This window comes from Centroberyx affinis, unplaced genomic scaffold, assembly GCF_046629955.1.
Source record: "Centroberyx affinis isolate AG114_WGS23_722 - 3 ecotype Tasmania unplaced genomic scaffold, CSIRO-AGI_Caff_v1 ptg005775l_1, whole genome shotgun sequence".
In the NCBI taxonomy this organism is placed as follows: domain Eukaryota; kingdom Metazoa; phylum Chordata; class Actinopteri; order Beryciformes; family Berycidae; genus Centroberyx; species Centroberyx affinis.
The window spans coordinates 33890-53261 of record NW_027282927.1 but is presented as its reverse complement, the minus strand read 5'-3'; the positions used below and the strand labels follow the sequence as shown (position 1 = coordinate 53261).

The 19372-nt window shown below is 44.4% G+C and overlaps 1 protein-coding gene across 1 annotated transcript in view; it reads left to right on the top strand.

Annotated features, from left to right (window-relative positions):
- The first annotated feature begins 1992 nt into the window (after nt 1-1992).
- The window catches only part of pik3r4 (phosphoinositide-3-kinase, regulatory subunit 4), a 48185-nt gene continuing 30805 nt past the window's right edge, over nt 1993-19372 (top strand). Inside the window, exons 1-10 of the mRNA XM_071547285.1 lie at nt 1993-2286; nt 4453-5187; nt 6128-6261; nt 8706-8916; nt 10145-10528; nt 10901-11035; nt 12122-12343; nt 13279-13452; nt 14662-14807; nt 15655-15858. Of these exons, the coding sequence (XP_071403386.1) occupies nt 4470-5187; nt 6128-6261; nt 8706-8916; nt 10145-10528; nt 10901-11035; nt 12122-12343; nt 13279-13452; nt 14662-14807; nt 15655-15858 (2328 nt within the window). The 5' untranslated portion in view covers nt 1993-2286; nt 4453-4469. The remainder of the gene's footprint in view (nt 2287-4452; nt 5188-6127; nt 6262-8705; nt 8917-10144; nt 10529-10900; nt 11036-12121; nt 12344-13278; nt 13453-14661; nt 14808-15654; nt 15859-19372) is intronic.

Here is a 19372-nt window from a genome sequence, read left to right as displayed (position 1 = left end):
GGCTAGGGTTAGTTAGTAATTCATTTCATAATGACTGAAGAGAAACTGAAGTCATATAGCATGACAAACACTGAAATTGAGTAATATTTATCTGCTGACATTAAAAATTGATAAAGAGTTTTGTCGCTGTGTGTATTTTATTCAGCATGGTAATTTACAATTTCTTCATAATATTCCATGAAAGACACTGACTGACGTCTGTCATACTTTTTTATTTTTCTTTCAAATGTAGTGATTTTACCAGAGCGGAGGAGGAAGCAGTGAGCTCTCACTTTGACGTTATTTCCACGCATGGACGTTTTATATTATTATTCCCAGAAACCCCAAACGTCTCATGGACCAGAGTCTGCTCTCATGTTGCGTTCAGGTCACATCAGGAGAAGTGGAAGAACAGGATGACGTCTCCCTGAAACGGAGGAGGCGTTCACGTGTTTTAGCTCGTTGGAACCTGGTCGGAACGCTCGCATCCAAAATCATTTTTATTTGTGAATTTAAAATGAACCACAAACAAACTGCAGCGGACGTTGCTTAATTCTCACAAGTAGGTTTGACTGTATTAGCGTGAATCTTACTGATAACCTTGAGTTTTATTACCTTGGACCGCCGACATTGATAGATTCGCTGCCATGTTTATCATCTGTGTTGACACACTTCTGCGATTTGTGACAGCAAGTTCAGAAGAATCAGATTCAGCTTTATTGGCCAAGTATGAACACATACAAGGAATTTGACTCCGGTTTTTCGTTGCTCTCAATGTACTTACATAGAATAAATATACAGCTAAAAACAAGGACAACAAGATGAACAGAGGTAAACCTAAACATTTAACTACTATGTAATAATATACATAATAATATACATACATATGTAAACAACCCTTGGACAATAGTGCAATGGTGCAGAGTGCAAAGATGATGGAATAAATAAGGAGTCGTTGGTGTAACAGGTTTCATTATATACATGAGTTACTACACATTACATACATTATACACACATTATATACACAATCAGGTATTGTGCAGATGATGATGATGGGGGATTATATACATGAGGTAGGTGTTACAGGTTTATTGCACAGGGATAGTTTCTGTCATTAAGTGATTTAAGTCATCAGAGTGATGGCCTGTGGGAAGAAACTGTTCCTGTGTCTGCTTGTTTTGGTGTACAGTGATCTGTGATCCTACCAGAGGGGAGGAGTTGGAACAGGTCGTGTCCAGGGTGTGATGGGTCTGCAGTGATCTTTCCTGCCCGCTTCCTGACTCTGGAGATCTAGCCTATAAGTCCTGAATGGAGGGCAGGTCGGCACCAATGATTTTTTCTGCAGTCCTGACTGTCCTTTGTAGTCTGTTCCTGTCCTGTTTGGTGGCCGATCCAAACCAGACAGTGATGGATGTGCAGAGAACATCCAGTTGAGATATCAAAGCCAACAAAAAATCCCACTTGTCCCGCTTGTAATTTATTTACCACTTAGACGTGAATATTTCCCCCCCAGCTGTCCGCGGGTATTTACAGTAAATCCGATATAACTTGAACTCACAATATCACGTTTTTTTGTTTTTTTTCAAAATGTTATATACACAAATTTCATTCTTACATAAAAGCCCTTAAAGTCATAGAAAATAAAAATGCAATGAAACTCTTTAGTATAATAGAAGAATATGATTTACAAAAAAAGCCCGAGACCTTTAAGTTATTATTTTTTCTTTTTGTTATATTTAATATTATTTTAATCTCTTGTCTGTTTTGATTTGTCTTTTTTCTGTCTTTTTGGTATGCACCTGATCCTATTGGTCTATTGTGAAGATTTCAAAGCCATGATGTTTGTACATGGAAATTGTTCAATAAAAAAAAAAAAAAAAAAAAAAAAGACCAGTTTTCAACCATTCGCTGATTCATCTTCCCAATAAATCATCTTTGTTTTAACTGCCATAGACCAGTAGGGGCACTAGCCGCCAGTCTGACCTCTGACCCGGAATAACAACAACAGCTGGAAACAGCTAACAGTCAGGTAGCTAGATTAGAGACTGGTTCTTTCCTTTAACACTCACACTGTCACTTTTCTACCGCAGCGCGTCGTAACAGCCGGGGACGGACCGGCAGCCGGGCCGCTGCTGGAGCTTCTTCACCGAGAGAAAACATGAAGCTAGCGGACAGCTCTGCTCGGTCAGGCTGAACACAGACAACAGCGTCTCGGACCGGGACGAGCGACTCGCCGGACAGCTAAAGCTAACACAACAACAACAACAGAAACACCCAGCTGCCACGGGCTCATCACAGCTGCATCTGGTAACATCACATATACAGCCTCACTTTATTATTTTAACACGTTAATAATGCTCCGAGTTTTGCTAACACTGGAGTTTGTCTTAACGGGCTTAACAGTTAGCTAGCAGGCTAAATTAGCGCTGTCACATCCGTTGTGCTGCAGTAAGTCATGTGACTCCAGCTCCAGTCCAGGCAGGAACGACTGCGGTAAAGTTTGAGCCAGTCCTCCTTTATTTTGGATTGATTTGATTTGATTTGATTTGATTTGATTTGATTTGGATCTCTTGTAGCCCATTGTCTAATCTTCTAAGAGTCCACATTAAAAACATTTAAGCATACAATAATTCATAATAATAAAACACATAATTGTTGACACATATCATATACATACATGCATACATACACACATATAACCTGTACACATATCCTGTATGGACCTACATATATACACATATTCCTCTACATATGTTCACATATAATACCAATAGTCTACAAACCTACTGACAGTGCAGTACAATAGTGTGATGATAACTACATTTGAATCTTGAAATCTTGCAATCAACAATCCAGCTGCCATACTGTTCTTGAGAGTTATTGTAATGAATTCCATAATTGAACAGTTCTGAAAATAAAAGTCCTTCTTCCCGTTTCAGTTTTTATTTTTAGTCGTACATAATGATTTTTATCTCTTATTCTTATGTTAACTTTGATGTTTATCACATACTAATAACAGTTTGTCCTTAATACTAACTGGCTTTTTAAACTTTTGAATTTTTGAAATTAGTGCCATAGAATGTCGTCTCACATGCTCTACTGCTGTGGGCCGTCCCGTTATAATATGTAGTTCACTCTCTCCTTTTTCAAACCCACATTGACAACGAATCATCGCCCGTGAAATCCATCTTGCCTGCTGCAACAAGACTGATAACTTGTCAGAAAGTGATGCAGTTTGACCTAATATGTGTTTAACAGACTCAGGATCAGCGTGCAGCGGAGGGAAAATCCTCTTAAACTCCAACTCAGTCTAGCCAACTTTTTATTTGCGGAGTTTACGCTCCTTTTTAGACTGACATAAATCTTTGATATAAATGTATACTGTACATCATAATAGATTACATGAAACAATAGATAATAGAGTGTTTTTAGGGAAACAAAGCTTAAAGGAATATTTTTCTCAAAGTAATTGATTTGTGTTCATATTGGTGGTTGATGATCACCAGCTGGAGGTCATCACTTTTTCACCACCTTGTTATTTACTGCTACATCACTGCTTAGAGTCACCTGTGGGTTTATTATTTGGATGCAGTGAGCTCTTAAAGATGCTACATGTTGTTTTTTTAAACCTCAACATATTGTTGTCAGTGGATGTTGCTTCCTTGGTCTAATGGCTGTAAACTAATGAGAGCATGGTGGATGATCGGTCTCCTCTATCTCATTCCAGTAGTATTGTTAGTTCTAGTGTTTCTCCACATTTCCCATAAGTCCTCCTGCCCCCCCCCCTCCCCCTCCCTGAAGAGGATCAACATGTTGGAAGTGATTTCTCCATCTTCCTTTCCCTCCTTCCACCATCTGCTGCCAGAAACTCTTTCAGCTTTAGCTCCGTTTGCTCTGGAAGAACAGAACCTCTTCCTGTTTTGTGCCGTAAAGCGATCCAGCAGATTTCCCTCCAGATCCACCAGGTGAAGGAGAAACAATGGAGGATGCAGAGTAGAGGCTGATAGAGGCTGACAGGCTGACCAAGGATAATAATTTAGTATGATGATTTTTTGTTAAAATGCTCCATGTAACACCTTTAAATCAGTAGTTCTCAACGTGGGGTCCGGGGACCACCGGGGGTCCTTGAGGGGGTTCCAGGGGGTCCCAGGCAAATTGATGAATTGTTAAACTTCACCATTATTTCATTTACAAGAAGTCAACACAATTAGAGAATGTGGAAGAATGACTGAATGTTTTGGTCATAGTTTCTCTGTTATCTCTCTGCCTACAATACAGATAGTCATGGGATTCTGGAACAAATCATATCTGACAATAAAAATATTCTCAGATTTGGGTCTGAGAGACAAAATCTCATCAAAAGGGGGTCCGTGGCTCTAATGTGGACTAAATTAGGGGTCCTTGATATGAAAAAGGTTGAGAATCACTGCTTAAATGATCTGCCTAAACCTAAATTGTCTATATTCTCCTCAGACTTGTGCTGAAGCATCATGGGTAATCAGCTGGCGGGCATCGCCCCCTCTCAGATCCTGTCTGTGGACAGCTACTTCTCCGACATCCACGACCACGAGTACGACAAGAGCCTGGGCAGCACGCGCTTCTTCAAGGTGGCCCGGGCCAAACACCGGGAGGGGCTGGTGGTCGTCAAAGTCTTCGCCATCCAGGATCCTTCGCTGCCGCTCACCAGCTACAAGCAGGAGCTGGAGGAGCTGAAGATCCGGCTGCACTCCTGCCAGAACTGCCTGCCCTTCCAGAAGACCTCGCTGACGGAGAAAGCGGCCATCTTGTTCCGGCAGTACGTGCGGGACAACCTGTACGACCGCATCAGCACGCGCCCCTTCCTGAACGGCGTGGAGAAGCGCTGGCTGGCCTTCCAGATCCTCACCGCCGTGGACCAGGCGCACAAGGCCGGCGTGCGGCACGGCGACATCAAGACGGAGAACGTGATGGTGACCAGCTGGAACTGGGTGCTGCTCACCGACTTCGCCAGCTTCAAGCCCACCTACCTGCCGGAGGACAACCCCGCCGACTTCAACTACTTCTTCGACACGTCGCGGCGGCGGACGTGCTACATCGCCCCGGAGAGGTTCGTGGACGGCAGCATGTTCGCCACGGAGAGCGACCAGAACACGCCGCTGGTGGACCTGACCAGCAACAACCAGAGGAGCCGAGGGGAGCTGAAGCAGGCCATGGACATTTTCTCTGCAGGTAGAGCAGCACCTTTCGCTCAGAACTAAACTAGGTCTGGGTATCGAGAACCGGATCCGCTTTAGTCCCGGCTCCAAATTGCCTAATTCACCGGAATTGATAAGCCACTGCACTAACGATTCCTCTTATCCATCATTGAGGATGTTGAACAGCTGGATGCTTCTCTTGTAGCTGCACAACAACCTTTTTAACCCTTTCAGTGCTCTGTCAGTTACAAACCATTCTGACATTTCAGTTAACCTACATTAGGGCTGAACAATTAATCGAAATTTTATCGAAATCGCAACATGGCCTACTGCAATTTTCAGATCGCAGGAGGCGCAATATTTGTTAAAGGTGAAATGTGTCAAAATAACATTTTAAAGTAAATATTGTGGTGCTGCAGAGATGTCCTGGCCTACACATCATATTCTACAGAGTTAAGAAAACATCTTTGTTTGGTACAGATCCCCGCAAAAATCACACCATAATCATTTTAATACGTTTTTCTATGAAAATGAGAATGATGATGTAAAAATTATCATTCCCTCTAATATCGCAAATCATATTGCAATTGCAATATCAGTCAAAATAATCGCAATTAGATATGTATTCAAAATGGTTCAGCCCTAACCTACATCCTCTCCTCTCATGTCAGTAGAAACATCAGTGATGTTTGGCAGGGAAGCTCTTTGGCAGCTTTCTACAAAACAACAGAAGATTCTTTACAGTTACAAAATGGCAAAAAAACCCACAAAATTACTCCTGCAGCTCATGCAGCATAATAAATTATTCTCAGTCATTAGCAAGTACTTTGGCAGTAAAAATGATTCTTGGCAGGCTTTTTTTTTTAGTTTACCAGTCCTTGGCAGGTGAGCCAAAAAGTGAATTTTGGACACTGGCTGTAAAATGTGATGCTGTAAGTCACTACCCAGAATGCACTGCATTTTGTCTCCTCCAGGCTGTGTGATAGCGGAGCTGTTCACGGAGGGCGTCCCGCTGTTCGACCTGTCCCAGCTGCTGGCGTACCGGAAAGGACACTTCCAGACGGAGCAAGTCCTCCTGAAGATCGAGGACCGCAGCATCAGAGAGCTGGTGAGGCTGAGCAGAGTGAGACTGAGCAGAGTGAGACTGAGCAGAGTGAGACTGAGCAGAGTGAGACTGATGCCGAGAAGAGTGAGGCTGAGCAGAGTGAGGCTGAGCAGAGTGAGGCTGAGCAGAGTGAGGCTGAGCAGAGTGAGACTGATGCCGAGAAGAGTGAGACAGAGTGAGGCTGAGCAGAGTGAGGCTGAGCAGAGTGAGGCTGAGCAGAGTGAGGCTGAGCAGAGTGAGGCTGAGCAGAGTGAGGCTGAGCAGAGTGAGGCTGAGCAGAGTGAGACTGATGCCGAGAAGAGTGAGGCTGAGCAGAGTGAGGCTGAGCAGAGTGAGACTGAGGCCGAGAAGAGTGAGACTGAGCAGAGTGAGACAGAGTGAGGCTGAGCAGAGTGAGGCTGAGCAGGGTGGGACTGAGCAGAGTGAGACTGATGCCGAGAAGAGTGAGACTGAGCAGAGTGAGACTGAGCAGAGTGAGGCTGAGCAGAGTGAGACTGAGCAGAGTGGGACTGAGCAGAGTGAGACTGATGCCGAGAAGAGTGAGACTGAGCAGAGTGAGGCTGAGCAGAGTGAGACAGAGTGAGGCTGAGCAGAGTGAGGCTGAGCAGAGTGAGGCTGAGCAGAGTGAGACTGAGCAGAGTGGGACTGAGCAGAGTGGGACTGAGCAGAGTGAGACTGATGCCGAGAAGAGTGAGGCTGAGCAGAGTGAGGCAAAGTGGGACTGAGCAGAGTGAGGCTGAGCAGAGTGAGGCTGAGCAGAGTGAGGCTGAGCAGAGTGAGGCTGAGCAGAGTGATACTGAGAAGAGTGATACTGAGCAGAGTGAGACTGAGCTGAGAGGAATGAGACAGCCAACATACAGAGCAGCTCCTGAGCCCCTAACAAACCATACATATACTGTATATGCTGTATGTAGCCTATACTGTATATGATGTTTGAGTGTGATCTTGGTACAGAGTGAGGTTAGACTGATTTGTCGGTTATCAGCTAGTCAATATTGACCTCCTCCAATATGATGGAAGTGTCCCTTTATGTCTCACCATGATACTTGGTATCTGGGACATTATGTCATCATGGTGGCGTCTCTCTGTCTGTCTCCTTGTCTGTCTGTCTGCCTGTCTGTCTGTCTGTCTGTCTCTCTGTCTGTCTGTCTGCCTGTCTCTCTGTCTGTCTCTCTGTCTGTCTGTCTGTCTGTCTGTCTGTCTGTCTGCCTGTCTCTCTGTCTGTCTCTCTGTCTCTCTGTCTCTCTGTCTCTCTGTCTGTCTGTCTGTCTGTCTGTCTGTCTGCCTGTCTCTCTGTCTGTCTCTCTGTCTCTCTGTCTCTCTGTCTCTCTGTCTGTCTGTCTGTCTGTCTGTCTGTCTCTCTGTCTGTCTGTCTGTCCCATGACGGAAACTTCATCCTGACACCACAGCTTCCCCCTACAGAGTCAATGATCTGATCAGATTTTGGAGCTCCTTGCTGCATAAATCTGCATATTAATGAGGGAAAATGGAGGGAGATCAGGCAGCTCAAGTGACTCTTGTTTTACTTAAGCAGCTTTAGGGTGACAGGCTGTAAAACCTGCCTCACCCCACCTTAAAGTCGAGATGAAATGAAAAATGCATTTTTAACCCTTTTAGATCACATCCCTGGTCATATTGTGCACCTATTTAACAATATATGCCAAAAAAAATACAAAAAATCAATTTCTTTGTATTCTTATATCAAAATCCAATCATTTTTTCTTCCTGTAAAACAAAATATGCCGTGTGCTTACGTAAGCATGAACCAACCAATTTCAACCAATAATATCATGACATCCACCCATCAATCATTCTTCAACCTGGTGTGTGTGGAGCCAACAGTCCTCTGTAGCTCCGTTTCTCTCTGTAGCTCTGTATCGCGCTAAACTCTAAGCCCCGCCCACTGTTTAGCGGTCCAATCAAATGCGAAGGATTTGTTTTAAATCCCTCTTGTAACTGTACACCGCTCAAATATTCCGTTTCACTGGGAAATACGTCACAGGACAGAAGCTAAAGACGCTCTAACTTCCGTTTCAGTGGGACTTTAAGGAGCTGCCAGTCCACCTTAAAACTATTTCATCAGTCTGGTTTCAGTGGAGAGTTTTAGTGTCCCATGAGGGTCTGAATGCTGCTTCTGTGGGTAACACTGAATACCTGAAATTTCTTGGTATGAAAAATGTAAAAAAAAAAAAAAAAAAGTAACAATACTGAGCATTGGCACAAAATGTTGGCGTCGGTCCATAAATATTTATCATCTTGCAAAGTGCTATATTGGTTGAACCATAGTAATAGTACAGATCCTTCTCTCTCTGTCTGTCAACTGTGTTTGTTCTCAGAAAAATAAATCATGCATTTATGTATGTGTGAGTTTCAGCTTGAAGTGTGATCTTGGGTTGTAATGTCTCAGTGTGATGTTTGATTGTGATCTTGGGCGTCTTGTGATCCAGGTGGCCCAGATGGTGCAGCGGGAGCCGGAGAAGCGTCTGACAGCGGAGGAGTATCTGAAGCAGCAGAGGGGGAAAGCCTTCCCAGATATCTTCTACACCTTCCTGCAGCCGTACATGGCTCAGTTCGCCAAGGAAACCTTCCAGTCTGCTGACGAGCGAGTGCTGGTGATCCGCAAAGACCTGGACAACATCCTGCACAACCTGAGAGGAGGTGGGAGGTGGGGGGCGGGGGGCGGGGGGGGGGGGAGTAACAGCCCCTGTAGCAGCCAGATATTTCTCTGGCCACATCCACACTAATACATTTTCGTTTTAAAATGACGTTTTAAAGCGAAAACGATGTCCGTCCACACAAGCGTTTCAGAAATAATTTCCGTCCATACTAACACGCCTGAAAACGCGAATCACATGACCATTCAGGTGTAAACAGGAAGCAGATTGTCTACTCTGCGGTTGGTTGCTTAGTTGCAGAAAATACTACAGAGGAAGAACAGCAATGGAGAAAAGTAGGACCAGAGATTTGTTTGCTTGGACTGACGACGAGGTGGAGCTGATACTGAGAGAAACACATGAGTACAAGGCGGTCAAGGCGGCGGAAAACTCGTTATCCGTGTTGAATTAACCACTGGTAGTCAAGGCTGATGTCGTTTGTTTTCTTCTGGAAAAGGGTCAGGTGATAGGGGCGTGACGAATCAGGGAAGGACACGTCGTGACTGATCAGACCCGATCAGGAAGCGAACGTGGGCGTCTGCGTTATCGTTTTCAAAAGTCTCTGTTTCCGCCCGTCCGGACTGAAACACAATCCCGGACTTTTCCGACTAAAACGGGGTCATCAGTGAAAACGTATCGGTGTGGATGAGGCCTCTGACTGCCACAGACTGAGAGGATACTGAGTCACTGCGTCTGTCCTTTACAGTCATTTCTTTCCCTCTTTTTCATCTGATGATGTCATTGCCTTCTTATTGATTCATTATACATTTCATTGTTTTAATTACACTGTATTGTTTTGATTTTATTATTAATTGATTGTTCATTTTATTGTATTTGTTGGTACTTCACATGACCACAGCTTTAACCTTTTTGTTTTGTGAAGTCCTGTGCTGTGTGAGACTGGGCTGTAAATAAATAAAACTTCGGTAACACTTTACAATAAGGGTCACTAAGTTAAGGGTTAACTAATGTGTAATTTACTAAGGCATTAATTTATACATTATTTAATAGTTAATAAAGATGACTGTTATGTAATGTATAAATTAATACCTTAGTTAACATGAACACCATTAGTAAATGATTACCAGACACATTAGTTAACTGTTAATTAAGGGTTAGTTAATGCTCATTAAGCATTAAGTAACCCTTAACTTAGTGACCCTTATTGTAAAGTGTTACCAAAACTTAACTTGGAACTTGTTGTATTAAAGCGGCGGTGTGTCTCCCTGCAGGCTCCTCCTCCTCTCAGGAGGTGGGCGGGGCAGTGAGCTCGCGGGAGGAGCAGGGTCTGATGGTGCTGGTGTCGGTCATCACCTCCTGCCTGCAGACGCTGCGCTCCTGCGACTCCAAGCTGGCGGCGCTGGAGCTGGTGCTGCACCTGGCTCCCCGGCTGGGCGTGGACATCCTGCTGGACCGCATCACGCCCTACCTGCTGCACTTCTGCAACGACCCGGCGCCCCGCGTGCGCGCCCAGGCCGTGCGCACGCTCGCCAAGGTGCTGGCGCTGGTGAAGGAGGTGCCGAGGAACGACGTCAACATCTACCCAGAATACATCCTGCCCGGCATCGCCCACCTGGCCCAGGACGACGCCACCATCGTCCGGCTGGCCTACGCAGGTCAGTGGCACCCGCCAATCACCAAAAGCTGCTAAAATCTGTCTTTGGTGGATAAATCAATGAGGGTCACCGCTAGGGCTGGGCGATATTGACAAAATCAATCAAGTAGAGAGAGAAAATTTTGAAAATTAGTAATGATCATTAGTAATCAGTAGTTTATAAAAATTTTTAAGATGATAAAATTTGAATGTGTGGGTTATATACAGTTGATAAGGATGGAATTGTTTCTGTGGGTAATTGGTAACTTAAACAATCTAACAACTGGATACCGCTCTGAACAGTCTGAGCGCAGTGGCTGTACTACAACTACATGGGTGATATATATAGTCTCATTGTTTGTAAAATGGTTTGTGTTCCTCTCTTGATGGGTAGAGAACATCGCCCACCTGGCAGAAACCGCCCTGCGGTTCCTGGAGCTGGTTCAGGAAAACAACGTGAACACAGAGCAGGACCTGAGCGGGGAGGACGCCGAGGAAACCCTGCACCCCAACGAGAACTACGACTCAGGTAGAAACACGCTTCCTGTTACAAGGTGACATTTCTGCTGTACTGGGTCAGAAGTATTGCTGCGTTCAGATCAGAATCTGTTTTTAATTGCAAAGTAGACAAAGACAACAGGACCTCATACAGTGTAAAGAGGATGGTCAAAGAAATTCTATGGGTACTATTATATGTACAGTCCACTGTCCAGTCTATATTTTATATTCAGCACATGTGCACAACAGAGGCTTTGCAGTTTCAGCACCAGTCTGCTCCCAGCCAGCTGAATCTCCATGATGGAGGAACACTGTAGAACTGTGTTAGATAATAAAGTGTAAAGCAGAGAGCAGCTGAGTCAGCTTGTTGTGGTGTGGCTGTAGATCCATTCAGTAACGTTCTCAGTAAAAGTGAATAGTGTGATAAGGTGGATTTGTTTCCAAATGTAGGTTACTGTGACACAGTAAACTGTCTTGTCTTTAGCCCTAGTCTCTACTCCAAAACATGAAGAGTTGTAGCTTGAGAAGAGTCAGCTCAGTTAACCTGAACAAACTGTTAGCTAGCTAACTAGCCAGCAAACACACTGATGTTAATGTGAACATGCTAACGCTAGCTGCTACTAGATATGTCAGCTAGTTCTGCTAATCAGATGTGTTAACAACAAGACAGTGATGGTTAGCTGACCAGATGCTATGGTTAGCTAGCTAACAAGCTGACATTATCTAAACACTAAATCAATCAGATGGATCAGTGATGAAATGATCAGTTCAGTCAGAAACAGACAGAAATTAACCGTCTGTTCAATTCTGTTGAGACGACAGAAACACAGTCAGCTGTTCACAGAGCTGAGGACCTCCAAGATGGCCGCCAGAGGGGGGTTAAGGCAGCTGAAAGTCCTCTATACACCCCTATGTACCTCACATGTAGGATTGGCTTTGTATGTAGTTCCCATATTGAATACTATTCATATATCTACCTGATGTAGAACACCTGTCTGTATATTCCTCTCACCGTATGTGTAGAGACTTAATACACTGTACAGCACAACATAGTGTTCTCTAAGCCAATAGGATCTCTGTATCAGCCTGACGAACTCGCTGCATGTTTCCTCCTCAGAGCTGCAGGCGCTGCATGAGATGGTGCAGCAGAAGGTCGTGACGCTGCTGAGCGACTCGGAGAACATCGTCAAACAGTCTCTGATGGAGAACGGCATCACGCGCCTCTGCGTCTTCTTCGGCCGGCAGAAGGCGAACGACGTTCTGCTGTCGCACATGATCACCTTCCTCAACGACAAGAACGACTGGCACCTGCGGGGAGCGTTCTTCGACAGCATCGTGGGTAAGGACGCTCGCGAAATGTTTACGTAGTTTACCAGGACCGGATGTTGGAGAGCAACACCTGTCAGTTCCGGATTGATTTTTGGTTTCGCTGTTGATTTTAAGGTATCAGAGCCTCAAAATACTGGATTTTTACATTTATTTTATGCTATGTTCAGACAGGAGGCTCAAATCCTATTTTTTAGCTTCATATTGATTGAACAACAAATAACTTGCTGATGTTGTCTCATGGAACGAATGCGTTCTGCATCGTGAATAGAAAATTCTGTCAGGAAAACATTTACATTTCTCTCGCTTGTTGCAGCACTCAGAGTTGTTGGACAGAACAAGCATGCGCACACCTGTATCATTACTATGACAAAAAATGATGTCTAAACACACCAATCTTGTCACTTGTAATTTACAATGTGGGCAGTCAGAGTTTGAAAAACAAATTGGGTTTGCCTGCTGCCTGAACACTGCCTCTGACCAGTGGAGGAAAACCCTTTACAGAAGACACATTTTAGGTCCAGAATCACTTCATTCACCAACAACAATGAACATACAAGGATATTCAGATTATCACCATGTCACCTTGTACACAGAAGTATTTCTACTACACAAATGTATTATTCTAATCTGTAACTTTTTCAGATTTTTCTCTCAGTATTTTGAAATACTGAATAGTTTCCAGCCTCTCTGCCTCCTCTGATAATCAAATGAATGTTTTATCATTCTTTGGTTGACCTGTTCACCACTCTGCATCTGCAGCCTGCGATGCGGAGGGAGTAGGCATTGCTTCGTTTTATGGGGTCCCACTCCAAGGCAAAAAGGTTGAGAACCACTGATCTAAAACACAGTTTGCAGTAATCGTCCTCTCTCCTCTCTCCTCTGGTGTTTTGTGGTGTGGTTTGTGCGGTGTGGTTTGTGCGGTGCGGTGTGGTTTGTGCGGTGCAGGCGTGGCGGCGTACGTGGGCTGGCAGAGCTCGTCCATCCTGAAGCCGCTCCTACAGCAGGGCCTGAGTGACGCCGAGGAGTTCGTCATCTACAAAGCTCTGAACGCTCTCACCTGCATGTGCCAGCTGGGTCTGCTGCAGAAACCGCACATCTACGAGTTCGTCGGTGACATCGGTAAGATCAGCAGCTTACAGCTAGTGGGTGCTGCTGCCTGATGAGAACACTGTGGCAAAACTGTTTAAAAGCGTCTCTCACCCCCTCCCGTTCCTGAAAAACATTATCGTAATGGTGGAATCGATGAAGCGAGCGAGTAAACTTGTTAAACTACTGTATTTCCTCTAATAGTGGCCGGTAGTCAATTAAAAGCCGGGTCTCCGATAATGTCCGGGGCCGTGGTCGACACGAATAAATAAAGGCCGGCCCCAAATACAGGCCGGGGAAAAAAACAAAGGAAAAAACAACGGTGGATACCGGTAAACTCCTGGTGCCTGTTATATAATGTAACTGTTGTTTGTAGTAACGTACGAGTGCCACAAGATGGCGGTATGCCACAAGACGGCTCGGCCGGCGGAAGTCTCTGGAGCGTGCCGTCGTCGATTACCGTAATTATCGGTAATGCGTCGCAGTAACAAAAAGCCGGCTACCTAACGAACCCAAACAGAAGCAGATCAGAAAACAAGGAGGCTTCATACTAAAATATGAGCAAATATACTTATCAAACAGAGGGAATTAGAAATAAAGGCCTGTCTCTAATATAAGCCTGCTTCCAATAAAGGCCTGGTACCCTCTGCAGCTGAGGAAAATAAAGGCCCGGGCCAATATTAGAGGAAATACGGTAGTAAACTTGTTAAACTAGTAAACTTGCTACCTGCCTCTTCACTTGTCATTGTGGGACATGTGACCTTCAGCAGGAGAAAGTTCTGTCAAAGTGAGACTGGTAACCAGTGACATTTCTCAGTAGGTACGGTTAGTTTAGCTGTTAGCATTTATGTATGCTGCTTTGCTAGTTTTGTCCTTAGTAGGCCTCTGTAGTGCAGTGGCTTTGCTGTGCTTTAGTTACAAATGTGTTCTGGTTTCTGTTGCCCTCTAGTGGTCAGAAAATTTTGCTTATTGCACCTTTAATGGTACACGATCTACCAGTTATGCCACCGGTATGCCCCAGGTATATTGTCATTTTTTTAAATTTCATTTGGAATTCAGCTTAGTTTATTTAAAAAATATTTTCAGATTTTATTTTTCAGAAAATTTGAAGCTACTACCTCAGCGGCTGAGGCAGTGAGCGGTGTGTTGAACGTGTTTTCTCTGTAACGTTGTCAAAGGGAGAATCCCAGCTTTATCCTTAATAACCGGATTGTATCGTTTGTCCCCTCCGGCTTGCCGTAGCTCCGTTCCTGTGCCACCCCAACCTGTGGATCCGGTACGGAGCGGTGGGCTTCATCACGGTGGTCGCTCAGCACCTCAACGTGGCCGACGTCTACTGCAAGCTGATGCCCCACCTCAACCCCTTCATCACCCAGCCCATCATCCAGGTCAGGCTGCTCCTTCATCATCCTCACCCCACACCTTCATCATCCTCACACTGCACTTTCATCATCCTCACCCCACTCCTTCATCATCCTCACGCCTCCTTCATCATCCTCACCCCTCCTTCATCATCCTCACACTGCACTTTCATCATCCTCACTCCTCCTTCATCATCCTCACCCCACACCTTCATCATCCTCACTCCTCCTTCATCATCCTCACTCCTCCTTCATCATCCACACACTGCACTTTCATCATCCTCACTCCTCACCTCCTTCATCATCCTCACCCCTCCTTCATCATCCTCACACTGCACTTTCATCATCCTCACTCCACCTTCATCATACTCACAGTGCACCTTCATAATCATCACTCCTCACCTCCTTCATCATCCTCACTCCTCACTCCACCTTCATCATCCTCACAGTGCACCTTCATAATCATCACTCCTTATCTCCTTCATGATCCTCACTCCTCAGTCCACCATCATCCTCACTCCTTCATCATCCTCACTCCTCAGTCCACCTTCATCATCCTCACTCCTCACCACCTCAGAAATAATGAAATCATTTAAAATAGTGATACATTTTTGTAAAAACAACAATTTGGAAACATTTTACAAAAATGAATTTAGATTAAAATGCAATTGGTCAGACTGCAAAGCCGTTGCTGTGAGACTCGAACAAACATTTTCAGAGTCATAGGATTCATAAAGGCTTCTTTATACATTTTACCGCAGTAGTACGGTTAAGAAGTCATGGAAAAGTTTGTGAATTTAATTGTAAAATAAGTGTGGGAGCCTATATACTGTACATGGGTTTAGTTTCCACAGCAGACTGTTGGTCTCCTCAGATCGATAAGGAGCTGGTGCTGCTGAGCGTGCTGAAGGAGCCGGTGAGCCGCTCCATCTTCGACTACGCTCTGCGCTCCAAAGACATCGCCAGCCTCTTCCGCCACCTGCTGCTCCGGCAGAAGAAGCGCGCCGGATCCATCCCAGAATGCCCCATTCCCGAAGACCCGGCCATCGCCCAGCTGCTCAAGAAGCTGCTGTCCCAGGTCAGACTGTGAGATTATTACCCAGAATGTCACTGCTCAGTTAGAGGGAAACCAGCAGTCAGGGAAGATTTAGAGAAAGGGAAAGTCAGAGAATTTGATAAATTCTAGTAATTGGTAAATTCTGAATAGAATAGAATAGAAAGATTTAACGTCCTCATTGAGGACATTAAAGTTGTTGTCCATTGTTTTGCAGCTTAAAAACAGTTACAGCAGACCACACTTATTTCATCATTCAGCACACACTTATATCACATGGTAAAAGTGGAATCACCTTTTACGATAAAAAGCATACTGTGCAGTAATAATAAAACTAATACAGTTTCAGTGCTTTGTTGTCAGCAACCCTCAGATGACACACACATATCAGGATAAAGTACATGCTATAAACTAAATATAATACAATATGTACATATCCGGATAAAGTGCATACTGTGAAGTGCACAACTCACAATGCAGCAGCATATTAGTTAAATCATTTATCAGTAGGAATGATCAAAAGTGAAAACAAGCAAACTTAAAAAGAAATAAAATAAAATATGGTTGAAGTGCATATAAGGTAAATGATAAATGGTAATAAACACTGATCACAGAAGTCATGCTGTATATTGTGGAAGAGTCGTGGAATATGATTAGCATAAACATGCAGGAATCCTCATTATGTGAACTTCTGATGCAAGTTAAAGCAGTGATTCTCAAGCTTTTTCATATGAAGGATCCCTAATTTAGTCCACATTAGAGCCACGGACCCCCATTTGATGAGATTTTGTCTCTCTGACCCAAATCTGAGAACATTTTTATTGTTTGATATGATTTTGTCCAGAATCCCATGACTAACTGTATTTATCATAGTTTCATTATTATCTCCACCTACAGTACATTGTAGGTGGAGATAATAATGAAACTATGATAAAAAAACAGTCATTCTTCTACAGTCTCTTATTGTGTTCATTTCTTGTAAATGAAATAATGATAATGCTAATAATAAGTTTAACAAGTCATCACTTTGCTGTGGACCCCATGGAACCCCCTCAAGGTGGTGGTCCCCTGGTGGTCCCCGAACCCCACGTTGAGAACCACTGAGTTAAAGTAAAAGAAAAACTGGAAAACTTCTGGATAAAACCTTCAACCTTCAGCTTCTCAGCAGTCTGTAGTGAACAGTAATGTCTACTGATATATTAAATCAGTCAGTGGCAGAGACAGCTTTCCCCCCCCCCCGGCCTCTGACTTCACTCGGCTCTATAAATACAGACTGAAACACTGAAGCTGCTGCGGATCAAAACAGAAACAAAGCCAGCTGCAGAGTGCCAGAGGCTCAACAGGGGGCGCCACGCTCCCACTGCCTCATGTTAAAGGTTTTAATGTTGAGCTGAGCTGCTGTTCTCATCTGAACTGAGGGAATCCCATCTGTAGCTGCCACCAAGAATCACACACACACACACACACACACACACACACACACACACACACACACACACTGACTGAATTAGCGTCACTAAGACACTAAGACTGCACGCTACAGTTACGTTGAACATGGATGTAATTTGTCAGTCCAGCAGGCTTGTGAAATGAGAACCATGCAGACTCAACTCTTAACTTGCGTCCATATTCGATGTCACTGTATCGCGGTTGAGTCTACGCGGTCCACATTCCAGTCTCAGTGAACGCAGCTTTAAGTTTACTTACTAGAGCTTATATATTTCATTCAGTTTTTGCTCTATTATCACTGTTGCTGTTTTTTGCTATGTGCAATGTAAAGCTTATGAAGTCTACAACACACACACACACACACACACACACACACACACAGTAGAAAAAAGTGTAAATTTGTTTGACTGTCAGCCCAAAGTACAATTTTGAGTTTCTTCAAAAAGTTTTCTAGTGTGGTAGATGCCAATGAAACTGTGCACAGACACACACACACACACACACACACACACGCACGCACACACACACACACACACACACACACACTGACTGAATTAGCGTCGTCTTTTAAATTACTTCTCAAGACCTTTTCTCTCCTGTCTCTCCTGGATCCAATCAGACCAGACTCTGTACTGGAAACACTCCCCACCCCACCTCCCCCTCTGACCCCCCACCCAGTACCAGTGAAATGGTGCCATAGCGTTCCCATACTCCCATGTAGTGTGCCAGACCATTTTGTTTTGGCATTCAGAGCTAAAATGTCTCCATATGGCCAGATGAAAGGCCAGGATGCTGAAGGAGTGGGTGGGGGGCGTGTTGGGGGGGGTGGGGGGGCGTAGTTACAGACAGCCACCATGTTGCTTTGATTAATCCTGCTTGTGTCTCATCAGGTCACAGAACAGTGAAGCTGTTGGAGAACAGGATCTCATTTGCTCTCACATTACAGGCCTTCATGCTTCATTTCCAATTTTTTTACTTGGATCAGATTTTTTTGTTGTCTTACCTGTTGTCAGCCATGTTTGAAAAGTGACTCGTATCTGACATCAGTATGAACAGATCCTCTCCAGTGACGCAACCCGCATGCACATATGAACATTATACAACAGTTAGTTCCGGTCGAGCAATTTGATTGGACAAGAGGCATTCCATGAGTGCTGATATACAGTATAACAGCACTGGGACGCTGTGCTGTACGTATCACTCCGCTTCACAGCTGTTCTGATGTAACCTTGATCAGGCTGCGTTCACACAGTGTTTGTCTGTGTGCAGAAATCTGCCTGGAGCTTCTTGTGAGGAGAAATAAAAAGCGGATCACCACAACGTCATCTGATGTTAGCTGAGTAGCTGCTAGCTAACCAGCTGGTTAGCACTTCTAGGAGACAATACAGTGTTGTGCAACAAACAAATGCTTACCAGATATTCCCAGTAAATGTCCACACAAAACTCTAACTTCATTCGCACCTAGTAGCAGCAACGCAAATATGGAGACATTTGACCTGAATTAACGGTCGGCTGAGGCGGAAGATTGGGAAGAAAGTAGCTGAAATCGTCTGTGCTAACCTCGGGAAACAGTTTACCTGCTGCTTGGCAGCACTTGGTAGTGAATCCTGAGGGAACTGTTTTTGTTGGCGGAGACAAATAACAGACATCTGTTGTCTCAAATTACCATTACTTGATGAATAGCTTTGTTTATACAACTGTTGTATAAAAGCAATATCACAACAGCACTCCCTCTGTGTGATATTGCTTAAACAACAAATGACGTCACATTTGCGAGACGGAACATCATGGAAGCTAGTGAAAGCGTTATTGCAGTTTAAACGTTAATTTTAAGGAATATTTGCAGTGGAGTTCGGATGAGACTTTGTCTGCTCATGAAGATAACTTCCATTATTGTTGCCTCCATGTTTTTCTGAAGTGCGCCAATGCAGAGTGACAGACAGTGATCTGCTGTGGAGTGTGAGGTGAAAACCACATGAACTCTGATCTGACCGATCCAACCTCTGAACCCATCGTCTATCGGTCTGACGACGATTAGACTGTGGGGGCGACGGCCAATATTTGGGGGTTTCCGGTGCAGCCAGTGGAC